Source organism: Penicillium angulare (assembly GCF_028827245.1).
Source record: "Penicillium angulare strain IBT 27051 chromosome Unknown utg000004l_segment0_segment0, whole genome shotgun sequence".
NCBI classification, from domain to species: Eukaryota; Fungi; Ascomycota; class Eurotiomycetes; order Eurotiales; family Aspergillaceae; genus Penicillium; species Penicillium angulare.
Genome location: NW_026623163.1, coordinates 57,221 through 85,139, shown reverse-complemented (window position 1 = coordinate 85,139; position 27,919 = coordinate 57,221). Strand labels below are relative to the sequence as shown.

At 44.8% G+C, this 27,919-nt stretch overlaps 11 protein-coding genes across 11 annotated transcripts; 5 read left to right on the top strand and 6 right to left on the bottom strand.

Moving 5' to 3' along the window:
• Positions 1 to 14: 14 nt before the first annotated feature.
• Positions 15 to 1,422, top strand: N7478_003962 (FAD-dependent oxidoreductase; the record flags this gene model as incomplete). The annotated part of the gene is made up of 2 exons (XM_056920176.1): positions 15 to 995; positions 1,063 to 1,422. 2 exons carry the CDS (start codon positions 15 to 17, stop codon positions 1,420 to 1,422), a joined length of 1,341 nt encoding a protein of 446 aa, XP_056778213.1.
• A 2,057-nt stretch (positions 1,423 to 3,479) lies between these two features.
• On the top strand, positions 3,480 to 4,860 carry N7478_003961 (FAD-binding oxidoreductase; the record flags this gene model as incomplete). The annotated part of the gene is made up of 2 exons (XM_056920175.1): positions 3,480 to 3,611; positions 3,670 to 4,860. 2 exons carry the CDS (start codon positions 3,480 to 3,482, stop codon positions 4,858 to 4,860), a joined length of 1,323 nt encoding a protein of 440 aa, XP_056778212.1.
• A 3,147-nt stretch (positions 4,861 to 8,007) lies between these two features.
• N7478_003960 (isocitrate lyase/PEP mutase family protein) lies at positions 8,008 to 9,109 on the top strand (the record flags this gene model as incomplete). Its single annotated transcript, XM_056920174.1, has 3 exons — positions 8,008 to 8,217; positions 8,283 to 8,430; positions 8,487 to 9,109. 3 exons carry the CDS (start codon positions 8,008 to 8,010, stop codon positions 9,107 to 9,109), a joined length of 981 nt encoding a protein of 326 aa, XP_056778211.1.
• A 200-nt stretch (positions 9,110 to 9,309) lies between these two features.
• Positions 9,310 to 10,310, bottom strand: N7478_003959 (uncharacterized protein; the record flags this gene model as incomplete). The annotated part of the gene is made up of 2 exons (XM_056920173.1): positions 9,310 to 9,734; positions 9,860 to 10,310. The coding sequence occupies 2 exons, from the start codon at positions 10,308 to 10,310 to the stop codon at positions 9,310 to 9,312; spliced, it is 876 nt and encodes a 291-aa protein (XP_056778210.1).
• Positions 10,311 to 11,054: 744 nt separating this feature from the next.
• Positions 11,055 to 13,169, bottom strand: N7478_003958 (beta-N-acetylhexosaminidase; the record flags this gene model as incomplete). Its single annotated transcript, XM_056920172.1, has 1 exon — positions 11,055 to 13,169. One exon carries the CDS (start codon positions 13,167 to 13,169, stop codon positions 11,055 to 11,057), a length of 2,115 nt encoding a protein of 704 aa, XP_056778209.1.
• Positions 13,170 to 13,567: 398 nt separating this feature from the next.
• Positions 13,568 to 14,184, bottom strand: N7478_003957 (uncharacterized protein; the record flags this gene model as incomplete). Its single annotated transcript, XM_056920171.1, has 2 exons — positions 13,568 to 13,764; positions 13,836 to 14,184. 2 exons carry the CDS (start codon positions 14,182 to 14,184, stop codon positions 13,568 to 13,570), a joined length of 546 nt encoding a protein of 181 aa, XP_056778208.1.
• Positions 14,185 to 14,296: 112 nt separating this feature from the next.
• N7478_003956 (questin oxidase family protein) lies at positions 14,297 to 15,230 on the bottom strand (the record flags this gene model as incomplete). Its single annotated transcript, XM_056920170.1, has 3 exons — positions 14,297 to 14,658; positions 14,720 to 15,022; positions 15,074 to 15,230. The coding sequence occupies 3 exons, from the start codon at positions 15,228 to 15,230 to the stop codon at positions 14,297 to 14,299; spliced, it is 822 nt and encodes a 273-aa protein (XP_056778207.1).
• A 1,815-nt stretch (positions 15,231 to 17,045) lies between these two features.
• N7478_003955 (uncharacterized protein) lies at positions 17,046 to 19,336 on the bottom strand (the record flags this gene model as incomplete). Its single annotated transcript, XM_056920169.1, has 4 exons — positions 17,046 to 17,195; positions 17,421 to 17,841; positions 17,913 to 18,587; positions 18,669 to 19,336. 4 exons carry the CDS (start codon positions 19,334 to 19,336, stop codon positions 17,046 to 17,048), a joined length of 1,914 nt encoding a protein of 637 aa, XP_056778206.1.
• A 2,472-nt stretch (positions 19,337 to 21,808) lies between these two features.
• N7478_003954 (acyl--CoA ligase) lies at positions 21,809 to 23,733 on the top strand (the record flags this gene model as incomplete). Its single annotated transcript, XM_056920168.1, has 5 exons — positions 21,809 to 21,901; positions 21,972 to 22,135; positions 22,185 to 22,608; positions 22,680 to 23,104; positions 23,175 to 23,733. The coding sequence occupies 5 exons, from the start codon at positions 21,809 to 21,811 to the stop codon at positions 23,731 to 23,733; spliced, it is 1,665 nt and encodes a 554-aa protein (XP_056778205.1).
• Positions 23,734 to 24,158: 425 nt separating this feature from the next.
• Positions 24,159 to 25,028, bottom strand: N7478_003953 (DUF3712 domain-containing protein; the record flags this gene model as incomplete). The annotated part of the gene is made up of 3 exons (XM_056920167.1): positions 24,159 to 24,617; positions 24,680 to 24,768; positions 24,857 to 25,028. 3 exons carry the CDS (start codon positions 25,026 to 25,028, stop codon positions 24,159 to 24,161), a joined length of 720 nt encoding a protein of 239 aa, XP_056778204.1.
• Positions 25,029 to 26,409: 1,381 nt separating this feature from the next.
• On the top strand, positions 26,410 to 27,264 carry N7478_003952 (oxygenase MpaB family protein; the record flags this gene model as incomplete). Its single annotated transcript, XM_056920166.1, has 1 exon — positions 26,410 to 27,264. One exon carries the CDS (start codon positions 26,410 to 26,412, stop codon positions 27,262 to 27,264), a length of 855 nt encoding a protein of 284 aa, XP_056778203.1.
• Positions 27,265 to 27,919: the final 655 nt, after the last annotated feature.

The following is a 27,919-nucleotide window of genomic DNA, read 5'->3' as shown; positions in this document are numbered from 1 at the left end:
CCTATATTGTCAACATGGATTGTTTGCCACGCAACATCATCATCGTTGGTGCGGGCATTGCGGGCATCGCATGTGCACTCTCACTATATCGGGAACTGACGCCATTCGTACCGGACTTAAATATCACCATTTACGAGAGACATGACATTTTGTCAACATCAGGAGGCGCGATTAACCTGACGCCCGTTGCTCAGCGCCATCTTGCCCAGCTAGGGGTTTTAGATGAGCTCAATCGTATGGGTGCCGAGGGCGGGGCGGAGGTAAATGCAATTGAGCTTTACTCCATGCGCTCCGGACGTTCCATTGGCTCAATTGATTTTGTTGACCATGATGGTAAAGGATTCGGTGGCTATAAAGGCCGCAGAGTTATGCGCATTATGATTTCTATGGCGATGATGACCCTTGTGGAAAGAAATCCCAATATTGATATAACATTCGGGAAAAAGGTGGTCGGCGGCGAAGAGATGGATGGAAAAGCAGTCGTGCATTTTCACGATGGATCCGAAGCAGTCGGCGATTTGGTGATCGGATGCGATGGAGTTCATTCTGCGGTACGAACTCGCTGGGTCGATCCAGACAGCCCGTCGCAATATACTGGGATGTCGTTTCTACAAGCCAATATTCCTTCAAATACAATTTCGTCGCCCATTCATTTCAAGTCTTCCGCCTTGAATATCTCAAGACATGGCACAATGTTGACAAGCTTTTGTGACCGAGACCAGGAGCAGATATTCGCAGCCGCGATTGTACAGTTTGACGAGGAGGATTTAGGTCTTCATAAGTTTGAGTATGGGCAAGACTGGGCTACGCAGAACCGAATTCGATGTGCTCTGCGTCATGAAATAGAGGATCGATTTTCCAAGTCGGCAATTCCTTGCATTAAAGAGATAGCACAAAGCAAGTCAGACTGGATGTTGTATCCTGTATATCAAGTTCCACCAGGAGGACGATGGTGCATGAATCGTGTTATACTGCTGGGAGATGCAGCTCATGCTGTAAGTATATGTCGAATATTCCTTTTGGGGATGACCTACTTGTCTGACAATGTGACTTGCATATTAGATGCCCCCACGCGATGAGTCTGCAGCTTATGCTCTGGATGATGCAATTTTGTTCTCCCGATTGCTTGTTCGTTATCGATCAGAGCCTTTGTTTGAAGTATTTGATGCTTACGAACGTCTCCGCCGCGACACAATTAATCGTGCCTTCAAAGAGTCTGGCCATATGTGGGACAAAAATCGAGATATGGGATTTTTGGAGGGAAGACTTAAAGAATGGATGATGCCATTGCGTCTAAGAAGTCATCGAGATGAACGCGAGGCGGCGTGGGAATTTGATGCAAGCAAGATCACCCTTCCTACCCCCGCTCCCAGCGATGACCTGGTGAGCTTGCATTCATTTTTGAAAGAACGCGCTGTATGATAAAATAGGCGTTGAATTCTTTTTGGGGTTTCATTGATGGTGTTCAAAAAGGGTCATATTTTGCATAGAATGGTGTCTTAAAGGCTAGACGGGGACCTTTTGTGATAATACCCCACTATAGTAGCTCAATCTCAATATATTTTACTTAAAACATCTCCATTTGATACAATTGATTCGGGAGCTTGGGGCTTGGCTATATTTGCTGAGTAATGAATGTCCAAGATGGTACCAATGATGCGGGGAATCGCGTCACCTCGGTATATGAATTTTCGCTTAGAATCCTCCTGAGCTGACAGCATATTTCCTTGAAAGTCTTTAGTGCCAGATATTTTCATAGGGCCGTGTGCTAGTACCTGCATTTCGTCAACCATCATGGCTGAATCTTTCTCCTCAATCCCCGCAGTTGATTACTCTCGCTTGAACGACCCTAGCTTAAAGTCGAGCGAGCTCCAGAAACTCAAACAGGCAATATTTGGGGTGGGATTTTTGTATTTGACCCATACAGGCCTTGAGGTATGAGAAATTTATGATATTGTCATATTTGAGGGAGGCTGGAAGACTGAATAACTAGGATCTTCTACATCTCACCCACGACAGTCTAAAAGAGATCTTTGATCTTCCCGCAAACTTGAAAGAAGAATGCAACATGATTAAATCACCTTCATTTCTGGGGTACACGCAACTTGGTGCAGAGACCACGGCATCGAAGACCGATTTTCGCGAAGTAAGGTTTCATTCAATATACTTGATCGTTGGCCATGTGACTGAGAAACTTAGCAATTCGACTTTGGAACGCCGGGTATGAATGAGTGGAATGAAGTTGATCCAATATGGTACAGACTTGAAGGACGGAACCAGGTATTATGCATCTAAATCCAGCATATCGTCACCTTGACAGCTAACATTGTCAAGTTTCCGAAAGGCCTGGGTATCCAAAGCATCGTGGAGGATTACATTGTTCAAATGAACGAATTAGCACAACACTTTGTTCATTTGGTTGCTGAGTCCCTATCTTTGCCACCAAATACATTTGACAACTTCAAGGGAAATATGAGCCGATTGAAATTTGTCAAATACCCACCAACAGCGGCAGGCTCACAAGGGGTGGGCCCCCATAAGGATTCAACAGGGTTATTCACGTTCCTTTCACAGGATGACACGGGCGGACTACAGGTTTTAAACAAAAATGGGAATTGGATCGATGTTCCGCCAGTCCAGGGAAGCTTAGTGATCAATATTCAGCAGGGCTTCGAGGCTATCACAGGCGGCACATGCGCTGCTACTACCCACCGGGTCATTGTAAGGACTCTACGTTCTCATGACTTTTGAGGTTAAAACATTCATTGATAATTTCCGCAGGCCCCGACAACAAAGACCCGATATAGCATTCCATTCTTTCTGGGAGTGCGTTTAGATTTGAATCCAAGTCAACTTAAAGAATTCGCAGCCCATATCGTTCGTCAGATTCCTATATCGGATGATCGGAAGAAACGGGCGATTGATGTCCCCAGTGAATTTCTTTCCCCTTTATATTCCTGTGTAAGTTTCCACTTTACGGGGTTGTCTGGCTCGTCTCCTGGTTCTGATTAATTCTAGTTTGGCGAAGCACACTTAAGGAATCGCATTCTGAGCCACCCAGATGTTGGACAGCGATGGTATCCAGAGCTTTATTACAAATACTCGCGTCAGGTTTTGGAGTAAAAGCGCCGGTAATACCTCAGCAATAGGGGGATTAGGACCGAGATATGTGTGTTCACCAAAACATAGGGTGGGTGGGCTTTCAAGTTGAGACCTGGAATAGCGTTTCGTATAATTTATTAGCACGAGTTTCGTTAAATAAATTTTCTTATTCGAATATACTTGCCCACATTGCGCTCTTGAGGGCTGCATTATCCTGCGCGTAGTTTGAGCATCAGGACTCGTGGTGTTGGGGAATATGCGATCCACGTCTGTCTCACATCCTCGCCAAGTTTCCCCGCTACTACCCCGCGCCAATGGAGATTACAATGTAAGTACAACGGTTCCATTCACACCACCGAGAAAGCAACATAGTCACGATGTCAAAAATTAGTGATATTATGATCGAATCACTCCAAACTCAACTCAAAACAGCATTGGTTTTGACACCAGACTCCGAAGGGTATGAGGCGAGTCTGGTCCGATGGTCGGAGACGGGCATAAAACCTGCGGTGAGCACGGATGAGTTTGATTCCACATCCACAACATTCAAACTAAGCTTTCGGATAGGGAGTTGTGGTACAAGCCGTTGACTCTGCTGATATCAGCACAGCGTTGCTATGGGCGCAGAAACATGGCCTCGATGTTGCTGTGAAGGGCGGTGGCCATTCCACTGCTGGCACCAGCTCAAGTGATGGAGGTCTAGTGATTGATTTGTCGAGAATGAAGAATGTCAAGGTCGATCCCATGGCCAAAACAGTTAATGCGCAAGGTGGTGCAACATGGAAGGAGGTAGATGAAGCTGGTGCAGCTTATGGATTGGCGACTGTGGGAGGAACCGTGAATCACACAGGAATTGGAGGACTGACACTGGGGGGCGGATATGGATGGCTGAGTGGTCAATACGGGCTCACAATTGACAATCTCTTGTCTGCTCGGGTGGTCTTAGCCGATGGTTCTCTTGTGACGGCATCTGCATCTGAGCATCCTGAGTTGTTTTGGGGATTACGTGGGGCCGGGTACAACTTTGGTGTCGTGGTAGACTTCACCTATCAGGCTTACGATCAAGCGGAACTGGTATTCTCTGGGATTTTGGCATTTACGAGTGAAAGGCTGGAACAAGTTTTTGAACAACTAAATGCGATTCTCGCGATCCCCGATTCCCGCTCGGGCGCCATGTGCATCTTCGCCCAGGCCCCAGATGGCTCGGGCCCTATGATAATCGTTATTTGCTTTTATAATGGAGCGACCGAAGAAGGAGAGAAGAGGTTCTCTGGATTGATTCATCTTCGCCCCATTCTGAACACTCTGGGTATGATTCCATATTCGATCGTGAACACACTCCAAAACCCCCAGGCGACCTACGGTGCTCGCAAATCTTTCAAAGGGATCTTCTATGAACCGCCTGTCGACTTAAAATTCGCCCGCACCGTCTTTGAGGACTTCATGGCGAAGATTCAAGATGAGCCAGACCTGATGCAATCTGCTATTATCCTTGAGTTCATTGATATGCGTAAAATTTGCGAAACGCCTGTCTCGGCAACTGCGTTTGCAAGTCGCAATTTCACCCAAAACGGTATCATTTACCTAAGGTGGACCGATGAATCAAAGGATCTGGAGCATCGAACATGGGCGCGCGAAATTCAAGCCAAGTGGAAAACTAAATTAGACACGAGGGTAATAGGCCAGAAACGAGAAGGGGAAGTACCCCAATATATCAACTACGCGGAGCGTAAGTCTTTTCCATTACTTTACGTATGAAATTTTCTTTTGAAAAGTACTTACTTCTTGTCTCTAGCGGGTGATTCTGTGGTTTCCAACATTTACGGTCAGAATCTTGAGCGCCTCGAAAAGATAAAGGCTGTATATGATCCAAACAATTTGTTTCATAAGATGCACCCCATAGCAGTCACGCAGTTTTCATCATAGGGTTTAATAGACCCGGAAGTTGCCAATTTCAAATAGGATAGTTCAAAGAAACAACATCACAGGCAGGGGGCCTAATAAAGCTTTCATATATGAGCATACCTTTGTCGAGCGACTCATATGGCATGAACGTACTTGGGAGGGAGTTCCCATTAATTTTGAGCTGAAAATATATGGCAGTGATGCGCAGATAGCTTGGGGATACATTGAGAGAATAGTATGTATTACCTCGACTTTTTCAATTATGATGAACATGAGATTGGGCGACGCTACATGCGTGGATATGTAGCAAAGGGTACGCCACGCGGACGGGTTCCTTATAGCCAACAGTCATCTCCCAGAGGATATAAATGACCAATCTTAGATAGGGCACTTTTTTCACCAGAAGTCCCCATCTTTGAGACATCTATCTTTTATCCCCCTCTAAAATTTGAAGAAGGAAATATGATTTGGGACGACAATCGCACGGAGAGGCACCAAGGGATAAAAGCGCCGAAAAATGAACAGGCTAGCGTTGGTTCCCATCAAATTGCACAAGTTTTAGACCAGGCAAAGTGATGGCTATAATATGAGATTAAAGATTGACATAATCAAAGAATTCCTAGTGCTAGTCCCCGGGGAGGAAATGACGAATCTCGATCGTGTGTGAATCTAGAACTTTTCCCCCTCTTCTACTTCTCCGCAGCAAATAAGGAGATGATGATTGCACATGTAGCCAAGAAAGGATCAGCAGTTCTGAGTAGATCAAGAGGACAGGATATACCAGGGATTCTGTGTTTAAGCGACACTGGCACCTGCCGAGTCTCACGGATGTAACATAGGGTCCAGCCTAAAATTTCGCCGAGAACGATTCGCAAGCCCGACGAATGCCCAGAGCTGTGCCAAGGATGACTCGGAAGGATTACTCGGGGCCACGAGCTGAGGAAAAGGAAACTCCGATGCCGACATCCTTGGCGTGATGCTGATTGCTTTCTCCGTGGGGGCGGCGGATTCACGTATTCCTGTATCGGGGACTATAGTCCCAATAATACTCACTGGTGAGCCTCTTATCCGGGATATGTGTTGTTAGGGTACTACCTTATATGCCTAATGGTGTGCGATTTGGAAGCTAAAGGGCGACTGTACAGAAATCTATGGTCATGATGAGGGAATTCTTCACACGTAGTTTGCGCTAAACGCGGGGGTGCTGATCTCCCGCCGGAGCGCCCAAGAAGAGGAACGCTTGGCGAGCCACTGAGCTCCGGGCTCCCCTTTTTTGAGTCGAGCCGATGGACAAAAAACGGAGCCCCGGAATATAGATTGCAGCCGGATACCCCCGCTCCGATATGCACGGAAAAAAATAAAAATTAAACGATCTACTTACTGACCGGACCGATTTCTCCTTGATCGATTCAACCCGGTTAAATTCCCATTCGTGGGTTTAAGGAGATAACGTCGCCTGGGCATGTAAAATGTCTTTCCTGATTTGATTGTTCGGGGAGCCACCCGCTCATAATACATACCACCTAAGGATAATACAATAGATAATTGCCTACATACTACTAAGTAGGTCTGACTTTTATATATAGTATTTACTCTACATGATATACCCTGAATATAATCAGACGCCTGGAGGGGCAAAAATGTGCCCTGGTCAATTTGAAGGCCCACTTCGGCATATAAGAAGGGATGTCAAGGGTGGTAGAGGAGCAGTGGGGGCACTATCCCCGAAACGTCAATCAAAGGAGGATTAGACTCGGAACTAATATCCTCGTGTTTTTGATGTTGCATACCCCCCATTGATGCAGATGCAGGTCTATTAGGTGTGGGTACTTGTATGTGTGTTTTATATCTCAATCACTTTAAAGGCTTATCTCCAGGGCTGTTTGTTTCAGACACGGTGATGTCCTGTGATCAGCTATTAAATCCCGCATTACTTATTCATATTACGTGTTAAGTAGAAAAATACTACAGTATCCCGTGATATAGCTTTGCATTTTTGGATCGACCAATAATACAATACCGCTGGTCTGCTTCTCAGGGTTGATTCTACTAACAAGCTGACAGCAAGTAGACAGCATATAAAAGTAAAACGAACAAAAAGCTTGTCAATGAACGGAAAGGGAGATGTTTCATTATCAAATAAAGATTGATAGGTAAATTTGAACTGCCAAATTAATGAAATAAATCTAGTTGACTAGACCCGGGGGCAATGACGAGACGAAGAGTAAATAAGCGAGGGTAGGCAGATGGAGAAAATCTCTGCGTGATTGAGTCAATAGATGCATTATACATGCATGCATCTCTTTATCCATGCATGTAAGAAAAATGGCCCATATGCATGTGCAATTAACAGTTTGGCCTGCCAAGAGAAATTAATATAGCCGATTGTATAGTGTGCGGTACAAACGAGGAGTGGTCAGATGCATAGCGTAAGATATCGTATGGGGGCCACAGCCCGACAGTACGCATGTCGATAGTGCTACCATCTTGGCAATATCTTGCAAAGATTGGTACTGATGCCGCGTTGTCTTATCAACACTGTTAGACCTTGATATCCGTTGGCATGTCTTGTAATTTACTGGAAATAAGGTACGTAGTAAGGCTAAAAATCCTCGAAATTTTATTAAAATGTCAAAAAGCAAGATAGTAGATGTTCTACGAGTTCTTTTGCATTACAAATGTTACTTTAATTGATAATGATTCGGTACGACGCAAAAGCGGAAGATAAAGCATGCCATGGCTTGGCAAAGGCTAAGATGTTGCATTCCCAAGACACCAAGACACCAAGATGCAATAATTCTTTGTGTAATGATGCTGAGAAAATCAGATGAGTACTGTCACCCCCAAAGGATGTCCGGTAATGATAACTGTTCAGCCAAGGATGGCAATATTTGAGAAGTATAAAGCAGCCGGCTTGCCTCAGTTTCTGGGTTCATCAGTCCTTTCCCATTCCTCTATCAGATAGTACATCAGAGAAACTACTTTTTATCAAGATCAATCATGACAATCACAATCACCGTGGAGAAGGATGGATACTATGAGGTCAATGGAGTCCAGCAAGAACCTACCGTTTCTCTTTATGTAATTCCAGCTGCGTCAAAGCTACGGCGCATGCTGAAAGACACAAAAGATTTGATAGTATGCCCCGGAGTTTATGATGGGCTCTCTGCTCGAATTGCTATAGATGTGGGGTTTAAAGGCCTTTATATGGTAAGATTTTCAACGATCTCTATTTCAGCTCGTGTTAGCACTTACTCAACTAAACATAAATACAGACTGGTGCTGGAACAACTGCCTCGCGGTTGGGAATGGCTGATCTAGCACTGGCTCAGCTCCATGATATGAAGACTAATGCTGAAATGATTGCAAACCTTGATCCGTTCGGCCCACCGTTGATCGCGGATATGGATACTGGCTACGGAGGTACGATGCAATAGCGAGCACGCTTAAGACAATATGTACTGACTTAAATATAAAAGGGCCTCTGATGGTATCTAAGGCTGTTCAGCAGTATATTCAAGCTGGGGTGGCTGGATTCCATATTGAAGACCAGATTCAAAATAAACGATGTGGCCACCTGGCTGGTAAAAAGGTTGTTGGATTGGAGGAATATCTCACTCGAATCCGTGCGGCAAAGTTGACCAAGGATCGGTTGCATTCGGATATTGTTCTGATAGCACGAACGGACGCGTTGCAACAGCATGGATACGATGAATGTATTTGCCGTTTAAAAGCCGCACGAGACATCGGTGCCGACGTGGGCCTACTTGAGGGGTTTACATCAAAGGAGCAAGCACGTCAGGCCGTTCAAGATCTAGCCCCATGGCCTCTTCTTCTGAACATGGTTGAGAATGGAGCATCCCCTATCATCACGACCCAGGAAGCTGAGGAAATGGGATTCCGAATCATGATCTTTTCCTTTGCCACAATTGCTCCTGCATACCTTGGCATAAGATCGACGCTATTACGTCTCAAGACCGAAGGTGTCGTTGGAACACCTGAAGGTCTTGGTCCTCGTAAAATATTCGAGGTTTGCGGGCTTATGGATTCTATGAAGTTGGACACCGAGGCTGGGGGAGACGGATTCACAGAAGGTGTTTAATTGAGGGAGAAGGACGAGCTGCCTCCTATTTTAGCTTTGTTTGAATGGATGTGTGACAGTGAAGATATGCGATTCGTGTCCCCTGATGTTCATATGCAGATATCTCTAGATAGCTCTTTTGTCCTGGAATATAGTTCATATTGATATAGTATATTTTTTCTCAATCCCGCAAAGGCCTTCTGGCTCTATTCTCGATTGTATCAGGTGATGTTTTCCCTAACTTTGACTAGCCCTCGACGGACGACTGTTGGTTGCGAGTGGCCCGAAGCCAATTTGTATAATACCGGTGACAGACTTCGTTCCACAATTCCAGTTGAATCACCAGGCCTAGGGAAACGTATCATATTTTCGTCACGAAACGGCATACTGGGTATAATCCACAGAAAATAGTAAAGAGACTCTTGGCGTTCCATTCTCCCTTTGAGATGTATAAACCGCCATAGCAGGCTCTTGAGACCTTGGATTCTTCGTTTTGTACCAAACGCAGTTGATGGCCCAGTAGGAATGTACCGAGACTCAATCTCACAAACCATATGATCAAGAATACCCTTCAATTCAGACTTTCCAAAGGACAAGGATGCAGTGCTTGTGGCTGAACGCCAGTGTTTCAAAACAGAAGTAGGGCCTGTTATTCAAATTTAGACGACTAGCGATATAAACGAACGATGAAATAGAACCAAGTAACAAAGGAAACAACGACATAGCCATTGAATCGACAGTAAAATTGAAAGAGCTGCAAATTGATCTTACATATTTCTTGTACGGTTGTGTCAAGCATGCGGAAGGCTTGATCCAAAGTGGAAGGATTCCCAGTTCCAACCATGAATCGGCAGAGTATGACATTAAAAATGCACCGTGATACATCTGCCAATATGCCGATCGGGCCCGGCAAATCATCTATGCCTGAGTCAGGTGAGCTTCGGATGTCACGATCTTCTGAGATTTCTATATTGGTGTGTAGCGCTCCGTAGTTTTCTTCAACCCAAGTTTCGAGATCCTGAAAAAGCTTGTCGGTCAAACTCTTTAACTCATCATCGCCCAAAGTATCTAGACACTGATCTAAGCTATTCAGCTTCGCCAAGGATTTGTTTTTTTCCTTCAGTGCCGTGTCCACAGATTCAAGTGCCTGGTGAAGTAGCTCAGTTTGCTGAGACAGCTCCCGATCAGCAAAGGTCTGACATTCATGCGCAGTTTTGGCCATAGACTCGAAGTCATTTAACTTTCTTTCGAGACATTCGAAGATATCTTGTACGCTGTCAATTTGCGCAATAGTATCTCTTTCAGTTTTATTGACTATAATTTATTAGCGACCGGTGTGCAGTACATGACTTGGCTGTTCGCTTACCCCCGGGGCTAGATACAGGGCTTTGGATCATTTCAATCATGCCCAAATCCTCTTGAGTCGCAAATCTGTAGAAAAAGTTTGCAACATGTGTTGTAGTTGGTGAGATCTGCGCGGGTAAGGATGAGGGATCTATGATTGAGAACATGTTTCTTTCCCTGAGACTGCTCCCTGCTTGTCGAGGCTGTAATTTTGATTTGCAACAATATAGTGAATTTCACAGGAAAAGTGGGCATGTTATTAACTTTTTAAGACTTCAAGTTTTTATGACAAGAACGTCTGCCAGGTAGGAGTCAATTAAATAAATGTGACAGAACCTTGAAGTATTCCGCAGCATTGGTCCCCCGACACTATTCGGGACTCCCTACTACATCGATGACGGTTTTTGTCCGTCACATCACAATGCACAGCAAAAACCAAAGTTTATACTTTTCACTTTTCGCTTAAGCAAATCGTGAATGTTATTTTTGTCTCTCTTGACTTTCAAAAAGGGAGCATAACACGTAAAAGTCGGTGGGAGCGGAAGGAGACGAGGGGGGGGGCGTAGAAAGTGCTTAGGCAATTTCACAGAAAGCTTTGATTGGAGAAATGAGAGTATGGATATTAGCTCAAGAGTATATCGCGAAGCCCATCTCCTGAGAGGTACTCCAGTGGTGCCACAAATGCCATTTGACTCCACGAAAAAACTGTGTTCTTGCCTCCGTATACGAAGACCTCGAAACGACCAAGAAATTTATTGTCAATCCACACACGGCTACCATAGACTTGATCTGACTGAATAGTAATGCGCGATATCAGAGGCACAGATACGACCTCATGTGTCGTGCTCGTTGAGTTCGCCCAAATCCGTCCGGGCTCCTGAGGGTCAAAGCCATCCGTTTCCGCGACGGACCGGAGTGGGTATGGCCAGCCGTCTGCAGAAAATACCAATTGCCCATCAGCAGCTAGTGAAAGACTCGCGTCTTTTGAGTATAATGAGAAAGGCCCAGTGACATTCAGCTGCAATGTATAATTCATGCCTTTGCTGCCGAATCCAAGACGGAGTGGCGATTTGAATATCTTGGAATCACTTTGATGCCACGAGAACAGCGTATCCCCTTCATTCGGTTGTGAAAGTGGCAATCTTCGGTCTAGGTTTTCGGACACTACATTGGCTGTAAGAAGTGCAATTGAAACATCTAGAGTGGATTCATCAAGGCGCGAACCCGAATCCCCTGACCATGCGCGAGATGCAACAACGGGAATGCCATTTCGTATAGCGTAGTAAGATTCTAGTTGTGTAGTGGCGTCGGGTCCATTGTCATTCCAGGCTGCAAGAATAGCACCGCGAACAGCGCCCTGGGCTGGTTGATCGGTTGTATTAGCGTAGTTGAAAAGCTCTGGTGTCCACTGCCAGCCCTCAACATCGCCGAAGTTCAAAACCCGACTATTATTGAAGAACTGCGGATATGGTGCTGGCGAAATGGGGACATGGTTATTTTTCAAGGACAGATAGGCCCACCAGTCCTCGGAGTTAATGATCTGGTATCCATTCTCGGCAAGCGTAACTGGGTCGGACTGGCCATATTGCCAATGTTGTATGGTGATATTGGGATTGATAGAGAGCGACTCTGAAGGCTCATATGTGCCCCATATGCGAATTCGCTTTCCATGAGTGTTGTATATGAAGCTCGACATTTCATTCACAAATTTGATATAGTCATCGGCGAGAGTTGAATCATACTCGTCAGCTCCAATGTGAACTTCTTTGGTGTGAAACCATGGTAAAAATTCCGACCATATGGACTTGACAAGTGGAATTGTTTCCGGGTGTGTAAGGTTAAGAAGGTCCTTCGCGGCTAAAGCAAGCTCTGGTTTCCATTTAGTGACGGACAAACAATGACCTGGACTTTCAATCTCTGGTATAACGGTTATGCCCCGCCGAGCGCAATGATTTTGAAAATCATCGAAGTCCGACCGGGTAAGCGTTTCGTTGATGCGTTGTATCAGAGGCAGAAATTCCGGATTTTCGGGCCTCAATGAAAATTGAGAATAAACATCTTCCCAAGTTTCGTTGCGTCCACGACTCAGAGGATAATTGTCTGTTGCATGGTAGTGAAACTCGGACAATTTAAAGAATGAAGCATAAGTGCAAAGGTCCTTCAGATAATCCAAAGAATACCACTTCCGTCCAGCATCCAGCATGAAACCTCTGGTAGAGTAGGCAGGTGCGTCCCTCAAGTGACCCAATGGCACTGAAGCTAGTTGATTTAAAACAATCTTCTGAAGCAATGTGCGTGTTCCCCACCACATTCCTCTCGCCCCCGATCCATAAATCGATATGAGATGACCCTCGACGAGCAGCTCGTAACCTTCTTCGTTTGGCGTACCATCTTCGTATGTGAACTGTTCCACTGGGTCTTCTAGCAGCCCCAAGAAGACACCAGATGCCCCATGTGGGGGGTGCGGTACGCTCTGAAGTGCCCAAGAACAGTTTGTTAATTCCTCAATGTCTTCGCGAAACGTTTCGGCGAACTGTTCAACTGATGGTGGGATCAGAGTCAAGCCATTTTGGTCTGTCCATGAGGCAGAGTCCGACTGTATGTAAATGATCTTCTCTACAGCCGAGAGAAAGAGGTGTTCGGATTTATCCGAATGAAGCTGTTTGAAGGATGTCGGCGGCAGAGTTTGCAATGCCGAGGCAGTCGCGGCAAAGGCGAGGGGGACGTGCCAAATCATCGTTGTGAAGCATGCGTGGAAGGAGACAAAGGGTTGCCACTGGAATATTTGTATACAAGGGGTGAACACAACATTACATAGTGATGTTGCATTCCTGGTGCTCGGACTTCACACATTGATTCATTCAGCATAACATCTCTCCCGATAAAGTATCTTATTTCTTTACGCGTGGGATAAAGTGGGATGAGAGGGCGGTTAGATCCGATTGTGGTGGGCCGTAGCCTCCTACACTTATAATACAATCTAAATGGGTCTGGTAACGATTGAATAGAAAAGTTCAATTCCCTTATTGCATGACCACGGATTATATCGTAACAACATTGCAAACGAGACATATAATGAATTTAGCGTCGATATTGTCAGTTCTCACAAAATACACTGGACTAAATCAACCCCCTCTAAAGCTGCGATAAAGTCTTGAAGTTACGAGCGGGGACATGAAACCAGGCTTCTTCAAACCCCACATGGCGTGGCCAGCGTGCAGTCACCCGTTGAATTTCCGGGGATAAAATACGAGGATATTCGTATTTGTTGCAGATCATTTCCGTTTCTAAATTGGCTGATTCACGATTGAATTGCTCTGCGGAATCCATAACTGAGTGTTTGTAAAGTCAGATAAGAGAAGACCCGCTGTTTCCGCAAGCTACAACATTCGGGAACTCTTACCCATGTGGGCAATTTTGAGGAACTGGTCCTCTCTCTTGAGGACGAAATGAGACCTTGATGCGAAAGGTTTGCTTATCTGTGCAGTAGTTGCGATTGCGCGAATGAACTTCGCCAAATGGCCGTCGTCTTGGTAATCGCAAGCACGTCGAAACAATTCTGGCCAACCAGAGGGGAATCTAGGCTGGTATATGAGTATTTCTTGTGGCCTTGGGCGAGGCAAACCTGTTTGGCAGTACAACGTCAAATCAGAGCGACCTTTCCATTCTAATAACCGACACTTTATGTCAGCGTTAATCCAAGAGACCTTGTTGAAAACCGGCCAGAGAGACCCAGCAGTGATTGAATGCATGAGGAAAAAGTCAAATCGGATCTGTTTTGCGGGTCGCTGGGCTGCAGATGTCCAGTACACTGCAAGATATTGTCAGATGGCAAATATAAAAGCAATACAGAATATAATAGGATTATTGACATGCGGAATTGAGTGTCTCGGCTGTCCTTTCATCCATCTCATTTTGGTTAACTTTCCATGAACCGATCAGCCGTAAAAACTCTTCCTTCGAATTTTCAAGAAATCCATCTCGAATTTGAGACACTCCGTGTGTGAAGTCCATTGCTCGATTAAGACAATCGCTCCCATGAAGTTTCTCCTGTATGCTTATAAGACTCTCTCCGGTGGATGACTCGTCGGTCGAGCTTTCGATTAAAGCCAAGATCGAGCCGAACGAGGCGTCATGGACCGCAGTCAAGGCAAGGGCTTCTGCGGCGACAAGAGGCTGGTCAAACTCGATAGCATACCCAAGGTGAATTGGCGAATGCAGAAATCCTATAGGCCCATTGATTACAATGGGTGTTTGGTGAATGAAACAGTCCTGTGGGATACTCACCACTGAAAAAGCGCTGGAACAAGTCTTCAGCTCTATCATCACCTTTAAAGAGGAACTCATTAACCGTGTTTGGTACACCGTTTCGTGAAATTTCATTCTGGAAGAAAGCAAAGTAATCATCATAATATTTTCCTTTTCCCAAATATTTGTGAAAATGTACGGGACTGGACATATCTGAGACGCGAACGGCATCAGGAGGACGGTTTGGACGCTGGGAGTCGACAGCCAAGTTGTACGCCGACTGCAGTTGAGCCGTGCTACCACCTAATACCACGATGGCTAGAATGTGGTGCAGGATATGATCTAAGTAGACTTCTAGTTAGCTATCCACTCTGCCTGAAATGGAAAACGTACTGTGCAGTCCTAGGTTGTGGATGTAGATGTGATAATTATCATGGTTCATCTGTAAAAGCTCGGATGCCTTCTGGAGGGTTTCTCTTAATGGTTGACTTCCAAAGACTTCAGTTGGGCCTGCGTAATCTTTGATATCGATTTTGTGTGGAGTTGCCATTTTGACGTGACTTCGCGTATTACGAATCGAAATAAAGAAGAGGATGTCGCCTGCCAGTTATTTCGACCTTTCAGGGGTTTTTGTTTATTGGAATCATCATCTTTGATAAGAAATCGACCCGTGAATGTATTATGCTCAAATAGGACCCCGCATCTAAGAACAGTGCATAACTTCTTAATGCTCAAAAATTGTGGGGCCACGGCTAGATGGGAATACCTCGGAATTTGCGCATCGGTAGCCCTGGAGCGCACCAGGAGGAGAACCATGAAATCAATTCGGTGGTTTTTTCATTCTTTTTTCATTCCACCGTAAGTTATGGAATTGCCTCGGAGTAATTTTGAATGTTGTATGCAATATATTGTGATTGTTTTGTATTTGTTCAGCACACAGGGCCTTCCACCCAGTCTGTAGAAAAACCTTGGAAAAGGATGGAAGGGGAACTTTTTAGTAGGAAGTGCATGCGTGGAAATAGAAATATGAATTGATGGAATATAAAAGTTGAACTGTGTTCTAACTGGGTGATGTATGGATGGCAGCGTTGTCTAAGGCATCAACCCCAGATGCCTGCACCGCAGAAACCTTGCAGAACCCGGGTCAGTGGGGTCACATGACCGTAAATATAGGGGTATGTATGTAATGCATCTGTTTATTACGTGAATACTACGTTCCAGATGTAGTATCTAGGGGGGGGCTCCAAAGAATGCTAGGCTAGAGTGTATAAAGGGGTATGTATGTAATGCATCTGTTTATTACGTGAATACTACGTTCCAGATGTAGTATCTAGGGGGGGGCTCCAAAGAATGCTAGGCTAGAGTGTATAAGTGTAGCTGAAACCTACTAGTAGTTTAAGGGATTAACTAGTTAAAAACTATTTTTACTATGTAAATCCTAGACTACAAATCGATGTAGTAGAAGTATAGAGATCGGAAGATCTAGTCTCTTATTGAGGATGTGCTGCGTGATGTTGACTAGTAGTATCGATCACAGGGAGATAAAGAGCTATATATAGATGTTGAAGAATATACTTTGTATAAGCGATATACTATATAGGTAGATATATATTTCTGCAACTTTCTTTCTTTACCCCTAGATATAAACGTCCAGGTTAGGGAGTGTCTTTTTTTAACTAGTAAAAAGAGTATTTTTACTAATAAAGAATATTTAAAAAATCTTATAACAGTACCTAATTTCAACGATAAGTCTATTTATTATACTGTATAACCTTACTTTGGACTTATATATTGCTTAATACGGATAATATTTGCTACTATTCGATGGATTCGGGGGGTAATTCGAGGGTTCAGACATAGGCTTTGGTGTATTCAGAGAAGCTGGGACCGAAGGAGAGCATTATATGGACTTGGGGGGGATATTTGATAATTTTCATCAAAGAGATGATCAAAGAGATGCGATCAAAGATATGCGATCAAAAGAGCACATATCTTTAAAAGGGGGAGGTTGGGTGTGTGCGTATGGGCGACGTAACATATTAGATGTAAACAAAGAGCTTGGTCATGTGACCCCACTGAGAGGTCAGTGGGGGTCCACTGACATGTGTTCACGAAACCTTGGACTCGGAAGATATGGAAGCCTGAGGTGCCCACTGCGAGAAAGCGGTGGAAAGGCAAAGATAGCGGCAATTGCTTTATATTTTCCATATTTTGTGAACTTCGTATCCCTATGGCATCCATATGTAAGATTGGCCCGATTCCTCGGGAATATTACATGTGCTCGAATCACTTGGTCGTCTCAAAACGTATGCATTCCACCCTAAATTTAACCAAAAGAATTACTCACTTCTACACGATTAATATCCTAGATTTCAACAGTTTTATGAGTAGCAATGACATCCTGCACATGCGGAGGGAGAACAAATGTATCATCTAAGCCCGCCCACTGCAACGCATCCAGACGAGCTAGGCCTAGTTTTACGAGCGGGAAGCTTTGGCTTTGGCATCGCAGGACCTGCGACCAAGAATCAACGAGGTATTTCCCACGTACTGCATGTGCAGTGTTAGGGGCCTGCACTAAAAGCAGCATTAGGAAGTTCGACACAGTCGCAAATCCGACTCGGGACCCTTGCAGATGAGGAAATTAGCGCGATATAAAACAATAATGGGTTTGATGGCACCTACATGAATACCAAAACCCATTAAAATCACTAGGTGTCAGCCGCTTGTTAAAATTGACCAGAATAGTTGCACACTTCTCTGCCGCGTATAAGGTAGTTTCACTGGGACCGGAAACTTCTGGAATGGTTATGTCGGGAATATAATTGATCTCAGATAGATCAGTGAAGTCCAGCGACGACTCATCCACTGGTATTGGGGGCGTAGCTGACATTTCTTCCAGGTCGAATATCATCGGCGGACAGGATGACTGAGCCATAGGTCGAAGCATAGCACGGTAGACATATAAAACAAGCAAGAGGTATGCAAAGTGTATGGAAGTTGGCCATGGAGCAAGCCCATCCACAGACTTGCTCCAATTCGGTAAACGAAATGTCTCCGGCAAAGAAGAATACCACGAATTAAGTTTTTCCAAGAGTTCTTTTCCTAGATCGGCGGAGGAATCTAGATCAACGTTTAGAATCTGGGATGCTCGGAGGGTGCTAAGCGACGAATGTTAGTCCAACAGATCAATGGAGCTCGTGGAAAGATCCTATGCTTGCGATGAACTCACTAGAAAGTAGCTTGTATTTCCTCGGCAACGCGAGCGAGACCAACTAGAAAGCGAAATGGGATCTCAGTATCGCAAGAAAGAGTGGAGAATCCTTGTCGAGGTCCAACGAGAAAATCCCCTTCATCGAGGTCGCTAACATCCCATTCGGCAGGGTGGATGTAAGGAGGACGTCCAATTAACAAGCTGCGCCATTTATCTTCGGCATAAACAGCCCACCACAATCTGCGGCGCAACCGTTTTTCCCATGCAGGAATTCCCCACATACGACATTCAATGTGTACCCCGAGACTACATGCAAGACCAACTATCTGGCCGACAAATGACCACACAAATGGGGTATCGGCAGTAGTGTACTGGGCATCGTTGGTGGGCTTTTTCTGTATGTATAGCAAAGCGGCTTGTAAAACTGCGAGGCGAGGCCTATGTATCTCAATTGTTATGCTTTCATAAACGATTCGCCATAGCTTTTGGACAGGTGATGAATGATAAGTACCCAGAATGCACAGGTAGTCATCATGCGCAATGAAAGGAAACGAGGAGGCATATATAGCCGCCAAAAGATAGACGGGTAAGGTTTCGAGTACTGCTAGCTCCGGAAACTGGGTTTGAGTTGTCGTCAATCCTAACTGAGAGCGTGAGATGACTGGTAAAGCAGGAAACACATACTTGACGAATCTAAACGGTAAAACAAAATGAAACGTTAGTACACTCATGATTGATAAGTTGCAGTGTCATGAAGGGAGAGGGAAAACTGACAGTGCAACCAATCTTCTCCCATATTCAGGGGGTACTAAAATGTCTAATTGTTCACGACTCACGTCGTAATTTCCTGCTCTAGTTTCCTGCTGTGTCGATGCGGAAAGCTCCTGAGAGGAGATCATGAAATGAATTGGAATTCGTTGGGCCGTGGGGACTCCACCAGCGTTGCGATAGTGAACTTTATAGAAATGTTTCATACCAGAATCATCAAATCGGCAATGCCGAAGAAGCCATGGGTCTGACTCGGATGAAGCACCAAATAACTGGGCATATCCTTGGTCAAGTTTGTCGATGCTCTGTACGAATTGAGTTGGCGGTCTACCGGGCAACAGTATTCCAGAGCCCGGTGAGGTAATATTCACCCCATCAAATTCTAGCGATGGAAACCGCGAGTCTACTCTCTCAAACGGGCTTTGCTCGGCGGAGGTATCCCGGTCGTTCGTGATAAACAGGCCGTTGACGCTCGGATCGGCAAAAGACAAAGAGTCCGAGAGGCGTGGGCGTTTCGGCGGTGGATTGTCAAATGTGCAGGCTAACTTGGCATCTCGACAACGCTGGCATGGAATTCCGCCATCGGTTTGGCATCCTAGTTTCCGAGCCCGGCATTGGTCACACGGCCGATGCCGCTTTGACCGGTACGGACGAGAGGAACAAGGCGACGACATGACGGATAACGGATCACCTTTGTCGTAGCCGGCGAACGCAAGGGGTGCAGATTGTACACCAGGCAGACCCGGCCGTTTATTAGGATATCTTGGGAGTCAAAGAGTAAGCTTGGGTTTTCGGCGAACATGTACAGTCGAAAACGGGCGAGGTGATGCTGCGGCGAAGTCCGCATCCACTTCTGCCGATTGGGCCATTAGACAGATTCGGTGGACCAAGGTAATGAGAAACGATGTCATCGAGAACATGATTGTGGATCCAAGGGCTCCACAGTGTGGAATTTCACGTGTTTCATTGGTGCGGCATGCCTCCCCTACTTGTAATTTTGTTTTGGGAACGAACGCGTGGATTTCGGCGATGTTGGAAATAATTTCGGCCACGGTCGGCTAACAAAGAGTTTGAAGTTGGAATTTGATAGTCTCTTTTACTAACGTTCGCACTGTAGCCGAACTCGACTTTCAGCGTTGGGCAGTAAGATGAGGCCTTCAAACGCAAAGAAATCACAAAAGCAGGAAAATAACGCAAATTGTTTGTATGGGTTAGTGATGAATGACGAACATCGCCGTTCGGGCGAAATACAACATTCTTGGAGGCATATATCTATATAGTTTGTTGTCAGCAGGTATGAAGTCGATGAAGAAATTTCTTTTCAAAATAATTAGTACAATTTGCTGGTCGTTCTCCATCTTTTGGTTACTACGGCATTGCGGAGTTCCTCGATTTCTCCAGTTTGTTTAACTTGTTACTTCCCTAGGGTTTCTCATCTTTCCTGAGTAGCCATATATCCATATACCAGGTCCTCTTTCACAACCAACCTGCCAGTGTCCACAATGGAAGCAAATACCAAGACACATAGTCTCTGGTGGCATTTTAAATCGATTGGCGTCTTCTCACGCAGGGAGACAACAGAAGAACAGCAAAAAGATGATGCGGCCTCAGAGGTTACGTTAGTGCCATGGTACGTTCTTAACCTCCAGTTCAAGTTATCACTATAAATACATTTGTGGGATGCGCTTTATCGAATCGCCTTGCTTACAAAATACTCCGAGCAGTGATTCGACGCCCAAACAGCCCCGCAGGATCGAAACATACAATCGTGAGAGCCTAATCCCCTTCCAAGACTGGTATATCCTTTTCAGACCCTATACTGACTGTAAAATAGCAGCCGATATGTGCTTTGGCTCATGTTGTAGAAAATAGTGTGCCAGTTGGTCGAGATCGAAATTCTCTTAATTACAGTATCACATGATTCCCTACTTTCTATCTAGTTCTTCTATTCTCCATGTTCTTAAATTTAAAATTTGCAAAAAGTATCATTTTGTCTATGCGACACAACTTCTTTCTCAACGTTGTTCTGTCACACGGCCAATATTCAAGCCAAGTGGTGAATGCCAGTCTCACATACACCGCGACCCATCCGGGTTTACGTTTCCACAGGAAGATATACCAGTACCTAGTCGGTAAAAGAACGGCTTGTAACCTCCGTAAGATATGTACCCAGTGCCAGTGGTTCCGTTCTAGAAAGATATAGTACATATATCATAAGTATAACCAATACGATGGTCGTTCTCAAAATTATTTTGCCTCCTGTTTCAAGGATTCAAGAATAGCCCCATAACCCGGAGAAGTATTAAATGAACTGCGTGGGAGGTTAGGGACTTACTACATACTAGGCGTAGTAGCATAGAATGATGGATGATTCAAATACAAGCCGCAGGCTACTATGAGCATCGTGATTATATGGAATCGGCGCCCACTGGTGGAAAGGGTGAACTGAAGGGTGCAAATAAATTCTCAGCACATCGGAAATGTATCCCTGTAGATCGTGTAGAGATTTTAGCATCTCTTTCCTATCCCTAGCTAGATCATATAGGCGATAGGCGAAGTATTGTATACGCTACAGTTCATACAAGGGGAAATCCGGATGACGTCACGATCTGGGTAGGTACCTCGAATGGTCCGTACACATTTGTTGAAGATTGTATATTTTATTAAAGCTATTATAAAACATCAGTAGTAAAGATATGAGTTAATAGAAGAATGCGATATCGGTCAAATGGTGATAGGTTTGGTACTGGGGAACGTCGAGAGCCTGAACATACGATGTGAGACAAACGGCCACTAGAAGCTTAGACCGTGACCATGTTAATTTTGTGATGCTTATTTCCAATGCTTCCAAGGGCCGGGAAAATTGATGATCACAGAGAGAAGATGCATAATAATATTAGACTCTCGAGAATGCATTAATTAAATAGTGAAATCATAGTCCGAGGATGATCGCCACCAGCTTAAGCCGTTTCAGGGAGTTGCACAGTGCGTTACCGAGTTCCGAGCTCCCTTTGGATGAGGGGAAAAGCCCATGGCGCTGACGGCACGGACTTTGATTAAATTGGAATGTGCGTCCAAGACATTCAAGTGCACAACGCCCGATCAACTTTACTCTTTGAAGGAAAACGTGAAGAACTAAGGTAATTATGATTTTCGAACCCGCCGAACGGGTTCTTCTTCCAACTAAGGACTTACTCTCTTTCATCTTCGACGATCCGCCTTACGACCAAGATAAACCGGTAAGCTCAACTCCTAATGCTGTTTCAATTTGGCTAGAAGTGGCAGTGACTGACAAAATGGATTCTCAAGATTTATATCGATGTTAAGAACCCAAAACGGCAGATTTCATGTAACCAGGCCCGCAAGCTGATTCGTCAATTAATTGCTGGTTTGCGAGCAGCGGGTCTCCAAAAGGGCGACTGTGTTCTAATTCACTCTTTTAATGATGTGCGGCTACACAACCATGACGCCACGTACTAGGAATAGGGGCTAACGAAATATTTGCTTGTAGATCAACTATAGCATACTTGTTCTCGCCATCATTGGCGCAGGTGGTGTATTCACGGGATCTAATCCGTCTTATACACCAAACGAGCTCGCACATCATATCAGAGCTGCTGAAAGCAAGTTTTTGGTCTCGGAACCAGAAATATTGGAGTCTCTCGTTCTTGCAGCAAAACAAACAGACATCACCAAGGAGAACATCTGGATCTTCGACAACCTATGCCAACCCATCCCCCAAGGAATGAAATCATGGAGGGACATGATGAAGCATGGCGAAGAAGACTGGGTACGGTTTGACAGCCTTGAAGCAGCACATACCACCACTGCGGCGAGACTATTTAGTAGTGGAACAACAGGCCTTCCGAAGGCTGTCACTATCACGCACTTCAATCTCATCGCCCAGCATGAACTTGTGCTGGGTCACCAGCCCCGTCCGTATGATGTGAGACTCTAGTTTATATGAGCCCCTAGCTTTACTCATAGATACTGTGATTCTGATTTGCTTTTTGACAGGTATCTCGAGTAATTGCCGTTCCTGTCTTCCACGCGTCAGCTGCTCCCGTGGCTCACATCTCTACCTTGAAAGGAGGCTACACAGCTTATATGATGCGAAGATTTGCCTTGGAAGAGTTCTTGGATACCGTTGAAACATACAGCATCACAGATCTAGCAATGGTTCCACCTATCGTGATTGCAATCCTGATGTCCCCGATCTCTCAGGGTAAACTGTTTTTGAAAAAAGTTCGACTCGCGGCCTGCGGTGCAGCCCCATTGGACAAGGACGTCCAGGCTCGATTCCGGGCCATGATGGGTGCGAGTAGCCCATTCACACAAGTCTGGGGCATGACGGAGACCTCATGTATAGCAACGCACTTTCCTTATCCTGAACATGATGACACTGGCTCAGTTGGACGATTAATTCCAAATTTAGAAGCGAAGTATGACCCATAAGCTGCGGCTTCCTGGCGAACCCTTTGATAAAGTTCACTAACTCATGACTGCAATTAGGCTTATTGATGAATTGGGCAACAATATTTCTGCCTTCGGGGTGCGCGGAGAATTATGCGTTCGGGGCCCGACCGTGACGCCCGGTTATTATAAAAACTCGGAGGCCAATGCAGAATCGTTCGACGCGGATGGTTGGTTCAAGACAGGCGACATCGGATACTGCGATGAATCGAGCCGTAAATGGTACATCGTGGACCGAAGAAAAGAACTTATCAAAGTTCGAGGCTTTCAAGTGGCTCCACCTGAACTTGAAGCGGTCCTTCTATCACACCCTCAGATTATTGATGCGGCTGTAATTGGGATTACTGTTCCCGGAGCGGACACTGAATATCCTCGTGCCTACGTTGTTCGACGGCCGGGTGAAGAGGGCAAGATTCTCGTGGAGTCAGATGTACAGAAATGGGGGTTGGAGCGTTTATCTCGATACAAAGCGTTGACTGGGGGTGTCAAATTTGTTGGTTCAATTCCTAGGAATCCAAGTGGGAAGATTTTGAAAAGGGTACTCAGGGAAGACGCAAAGAAAGAGGTTGCCAATGGGACTCTTCGGCCTCATCTCTGAATGGCTTAATGATATGATATTATCAACCATAAAACTGTTCAATGGGCATGACTTAAGAAGAAGAATTAACAAACATGTCAATATACTATCTTCGGAAATTTTATGTACTTCACACCTCGAGAATATTGATAATTTCATCTTTGCGCATTCCAACTGCTCGGATTTACTTAGCAGACTTCGCGTGTGTCATATTACGAAGTTATAAGCTGGGTATTATTTTCTCATACAGTTTGAGTGTCCTATATTGATGTTGAAACGCACTTTCGTGGAAATCCGACGACACGAACACGAAAATAAAATGAATCCCAAACCCATCCAAAATAATGCCAAAGCAACTTTGCAAGCAACCTACCTAACGGGAAGAACTTGAATCTCGCAGTGGAGAGCTCTAACAAGGAAAATCATGATAGAAGAAAGCAACGATTTCATACATCTTCAGTTTCATGTAGCAACGCAATAGATCCAGCAAGTTTCGTAAAATCAGTTGACTTGTCAACATCACCCAAGATTTCGGTGATATTCTGAACAATGCTCGCAAGTGTAGAGTTGTTGCTCTGATTCAGTAGTCCCTCCAAAGTACCGCTCAGAACTTCAAGTATCGGGACTTGTGTTGTGATTGTGAGATTATTCAGAACTTTCTCATAGTATGGAATATGAACACCATTGTATATCGTTGAATTTCCGGACGCCGAAAGCCGCACCGTACCATTTAATAGCGATTCCCTTTGTGAAGAGACAATTTCTGAGATATTATCTACGAATGTATCTATATAGAGCTTGCCGCGAAGGGAAACTGTATTGTTTCCTGGCTGTAGTACGGCGTTGAGTATCGTAGCTTGTCCAATGTCTAGATTGAAGCTTTGAAGATTCAAGGTCACGTTTCCCTGTAGTATGCTCACATAGTTAGAGAGCTATCAAAAAAGGTTTGACAAAGAGACAAACATACAAGTGCAAATGTGAAAACAGAGTGATTAGGCAATGTTGCTGTGCCTACGAAGTTGGTTCCGTCCTCCTCTTTGGGAATCACCAATTGTGCTGAGTCGATAGAAAAACCTCTTAATTTATCCAACCCTTAAAGGCGAGTGATTAGTACGTGCTACCGGAGACGAGGGATACGGCTTACCATCCAATTCGATATTCTTATCCAGGTTGATGTGCGCCTTCAGAGCCCCCAGGTGACCCAATGTAGACCCTTTAGCCGACAACGTGAATTTTTCATTATACACTGCTTCAGAGAGAGTTTGCACAAAGTCTGCTTCATTCAAAATGCTTGTGTTGTTTTGAGAGATATTCATTTGTGTGGTACCATGCAGATTATACGATGGCAAGTTTGCGCTTAGGTACGATTGAGTTGGTTTAACGTCGCGATAAACAAGACTCAGCTTGAAAGAATCTGTGCGCACTCGAAATCCAGCGGGGATTTTCAAGGAAGTTTGTAGGCTAAACGAAACACTACCTTCTTTCGGGTCAAAAATCTCCGCTGAGTAAACAGGAAGGGCTGTGTTGTCGATTATTCGCTGCGCGATTGCAGGTATTATGATAAGGAAGCTTTCAACGATAAGAAATAAGCAAACTTTGCCATAATTTGTACAAAATGAGTAGGCTCGCGGCACTTACAATATTGGCAGAAATATGGCCAGAAAGACTATGCTAGCCACAAGATAGCAGCACCAGAATCGACGCAAATGCTTTTGAAAATGATTCTTCCTGTGAGAGTTCGGTATTATCGAAGTCGCGTGAGACTCATCATGCCCTCCTTTAATACCTGCAGCATCAGTGATTTTCTCGCTATAATCATCTGCGTAGCTTTGTCTGTATGGTGGGTTTCTATTGGACCCAATGATATAGTTCTGGTTCTCCTTCTGTGTCATTTTTGTAAAAGCAGCTGGCTTTTCAGGATCGAGGTTTTAGCGCAAGTGGATAATGAAGTTCAGGATCCGATCGGAGTTATCATTCTAGTTCCATATATAGTCATAATCCTCGTAACCTATTTATTTAGCATTATAGTGATCCCCGCCTTTTGCTTGACTGGAACGCTATGAACCCTGTTAACTGACATGAGCTCTCGAAAATATCGGGGTACCGAACGTCTACGTAGAAGTGGCATCCTATCTTCAGAGCTACCCCACATTATCAAAGCGGGAGCTGCATATAGCTATCAAGAAAGGATGTCGATCGTGCCTTACCTCACGGTACGTTGTTATTAAAACAAAGGAATATTCGCATGACATGTGCAATGTATGCTGAAGTATACGGTCCGCGGTAGAGTGTGCCGTAAATCTTTATGGAGTATATGTGCCTGAAGAGAACATTTTGCACGTAACATGAGTGTATTTGGGTTCTCACGCCACCAGCTACTTGAATGACAACCGTGACGGCTGCCCGGTCCGCGGACCACGGAGCGCGGAGAGGATCACCTGGAAAATCTCATACGAGGAATAGAAATTCGCAAGTTAAGCCGACTGGGAAAAAGGTGACCAAAAGAAATGAGTTCGATTATCTGTATTAAATTCATTCATAAGATCCTGCGCAGCTCAAAGGCGGCTGACTATCCATTACACGCCCTGGGATCGATTTGGTCTTTGACTTGAAGTCTGCAAGATTTAAAAAGGCATATCACAGTCCCGAAAAGTAACTGAGAAATTTAGTACATTTTCAAGCTCCTCCATCGGCAACATGAATCATACAGAGAGTCCAGCAGTATCTGAAAAGGACAAGAATGCTCTTTCCACTACATCAAATGACCCACAAAAGATCCATTCACCGCGAAAAATGGAGAAGATTGTACAAGAAGGAATAATCCTTGCTGGGGGTGCTGTTGCCATCCTCTTACAGGTGGCTGAACCGGGAGTCGCCAAGGGGGTTGATGAGCACAGCAACTTCGCATACCGGCCAATGGACCGTCTTCGTACAACAATGACATATGTTTACTGTATGGTATACGGTACGGAGAAAGAGAAAATGATCGTGATAGACATGGTACATCGGGCGCACAATTCTGTTAGTGGACCAGACTACTCTGCAGATGACCCCAAGCTCCAACTCTGGGTTGCTGCAACACTCTATGCTGTCGCAATCGACATATATGAGCGCACCTTTGGCCCCATAAACGAGGATCAATCAGAGCAAATTTACAGAGAATATTCAGTACTTGCAGAATCGCTGCGAGTTCCACCAGACCTCTGGCCTACAAGTCGTCAAGAATTTTGGAAATACTGGGACCACCAAATTGCGACTATGGAGATCACTCAACATGCCAAAAATGTTGCTCAAGATCTTCTTCGTAATAGAAAAGTACCTCTATTCATTCGAGCATTGCTTCCGATGATCCGCCTCACTTCAACTGAGATGCTACCGATCAGGCTCCGCGATGCCTACGAGCTGAGATCGAGTAAAACTCGAAATCGAACTCACCGCTTTCTAATGGCTATTACAAGGACCACATACCCCCATCTCCCAGAGAGGTTGCGTACCTACCCTATGAGGTATTATTTGAAAGACATGCGACGACGTCTCCGTGATGCCATTTGAATGAGACCGGGGGGGGGTTGTTTCCTCGTGGAATCAGAGAAAATTTAAGCCTGGCCATTTAAGAACTAAATGAATCATAATGTAAAGTCTGGAACATTCAAAGAGGGAGTTTTGAAACCCAAATTCAATTGCTTAGTTATCTAATTTCAACTGTATCAACCTGGGAAGGTCTTTATTGAAAATAAATGCGCTCATCGGCAGGTTGGCGTTGATGATGTAGTTGCAGATGACTTGTTGTGCTGATTCTCAAGCCTGAGTCTAGTTGTTGGATACTGCATAAACGTTTGCAAGCGAGAGCCCAAACCGATGTGGGGAACGGCAAAGACGCGAACCGAGTTCCGCGGCATCTACTGCGGGGAAGTTCGTCATCCATGTGGGGCTTCCACAGTTCTCCAGCACCTATTCCAAGCAAGACAATCATCATGGGTAGGAAAAAGAGAGACGCAATCGAATTGAAGGATCGGTTGTATTTGTGTTTCTCATCTTGATAGTCAAAACAGTTCCAAAATGTATATGCACATACTAGCATGTTTATGCATCTCATAGTAGTACATAAATGGCGCCTAGTACTATTACTCGTAGTAATTGTGATTCAATCATCGCCTCCGAGTCTATCGAATCCATGGATATTATAAGAGTCCAAATTTCAGTAGGT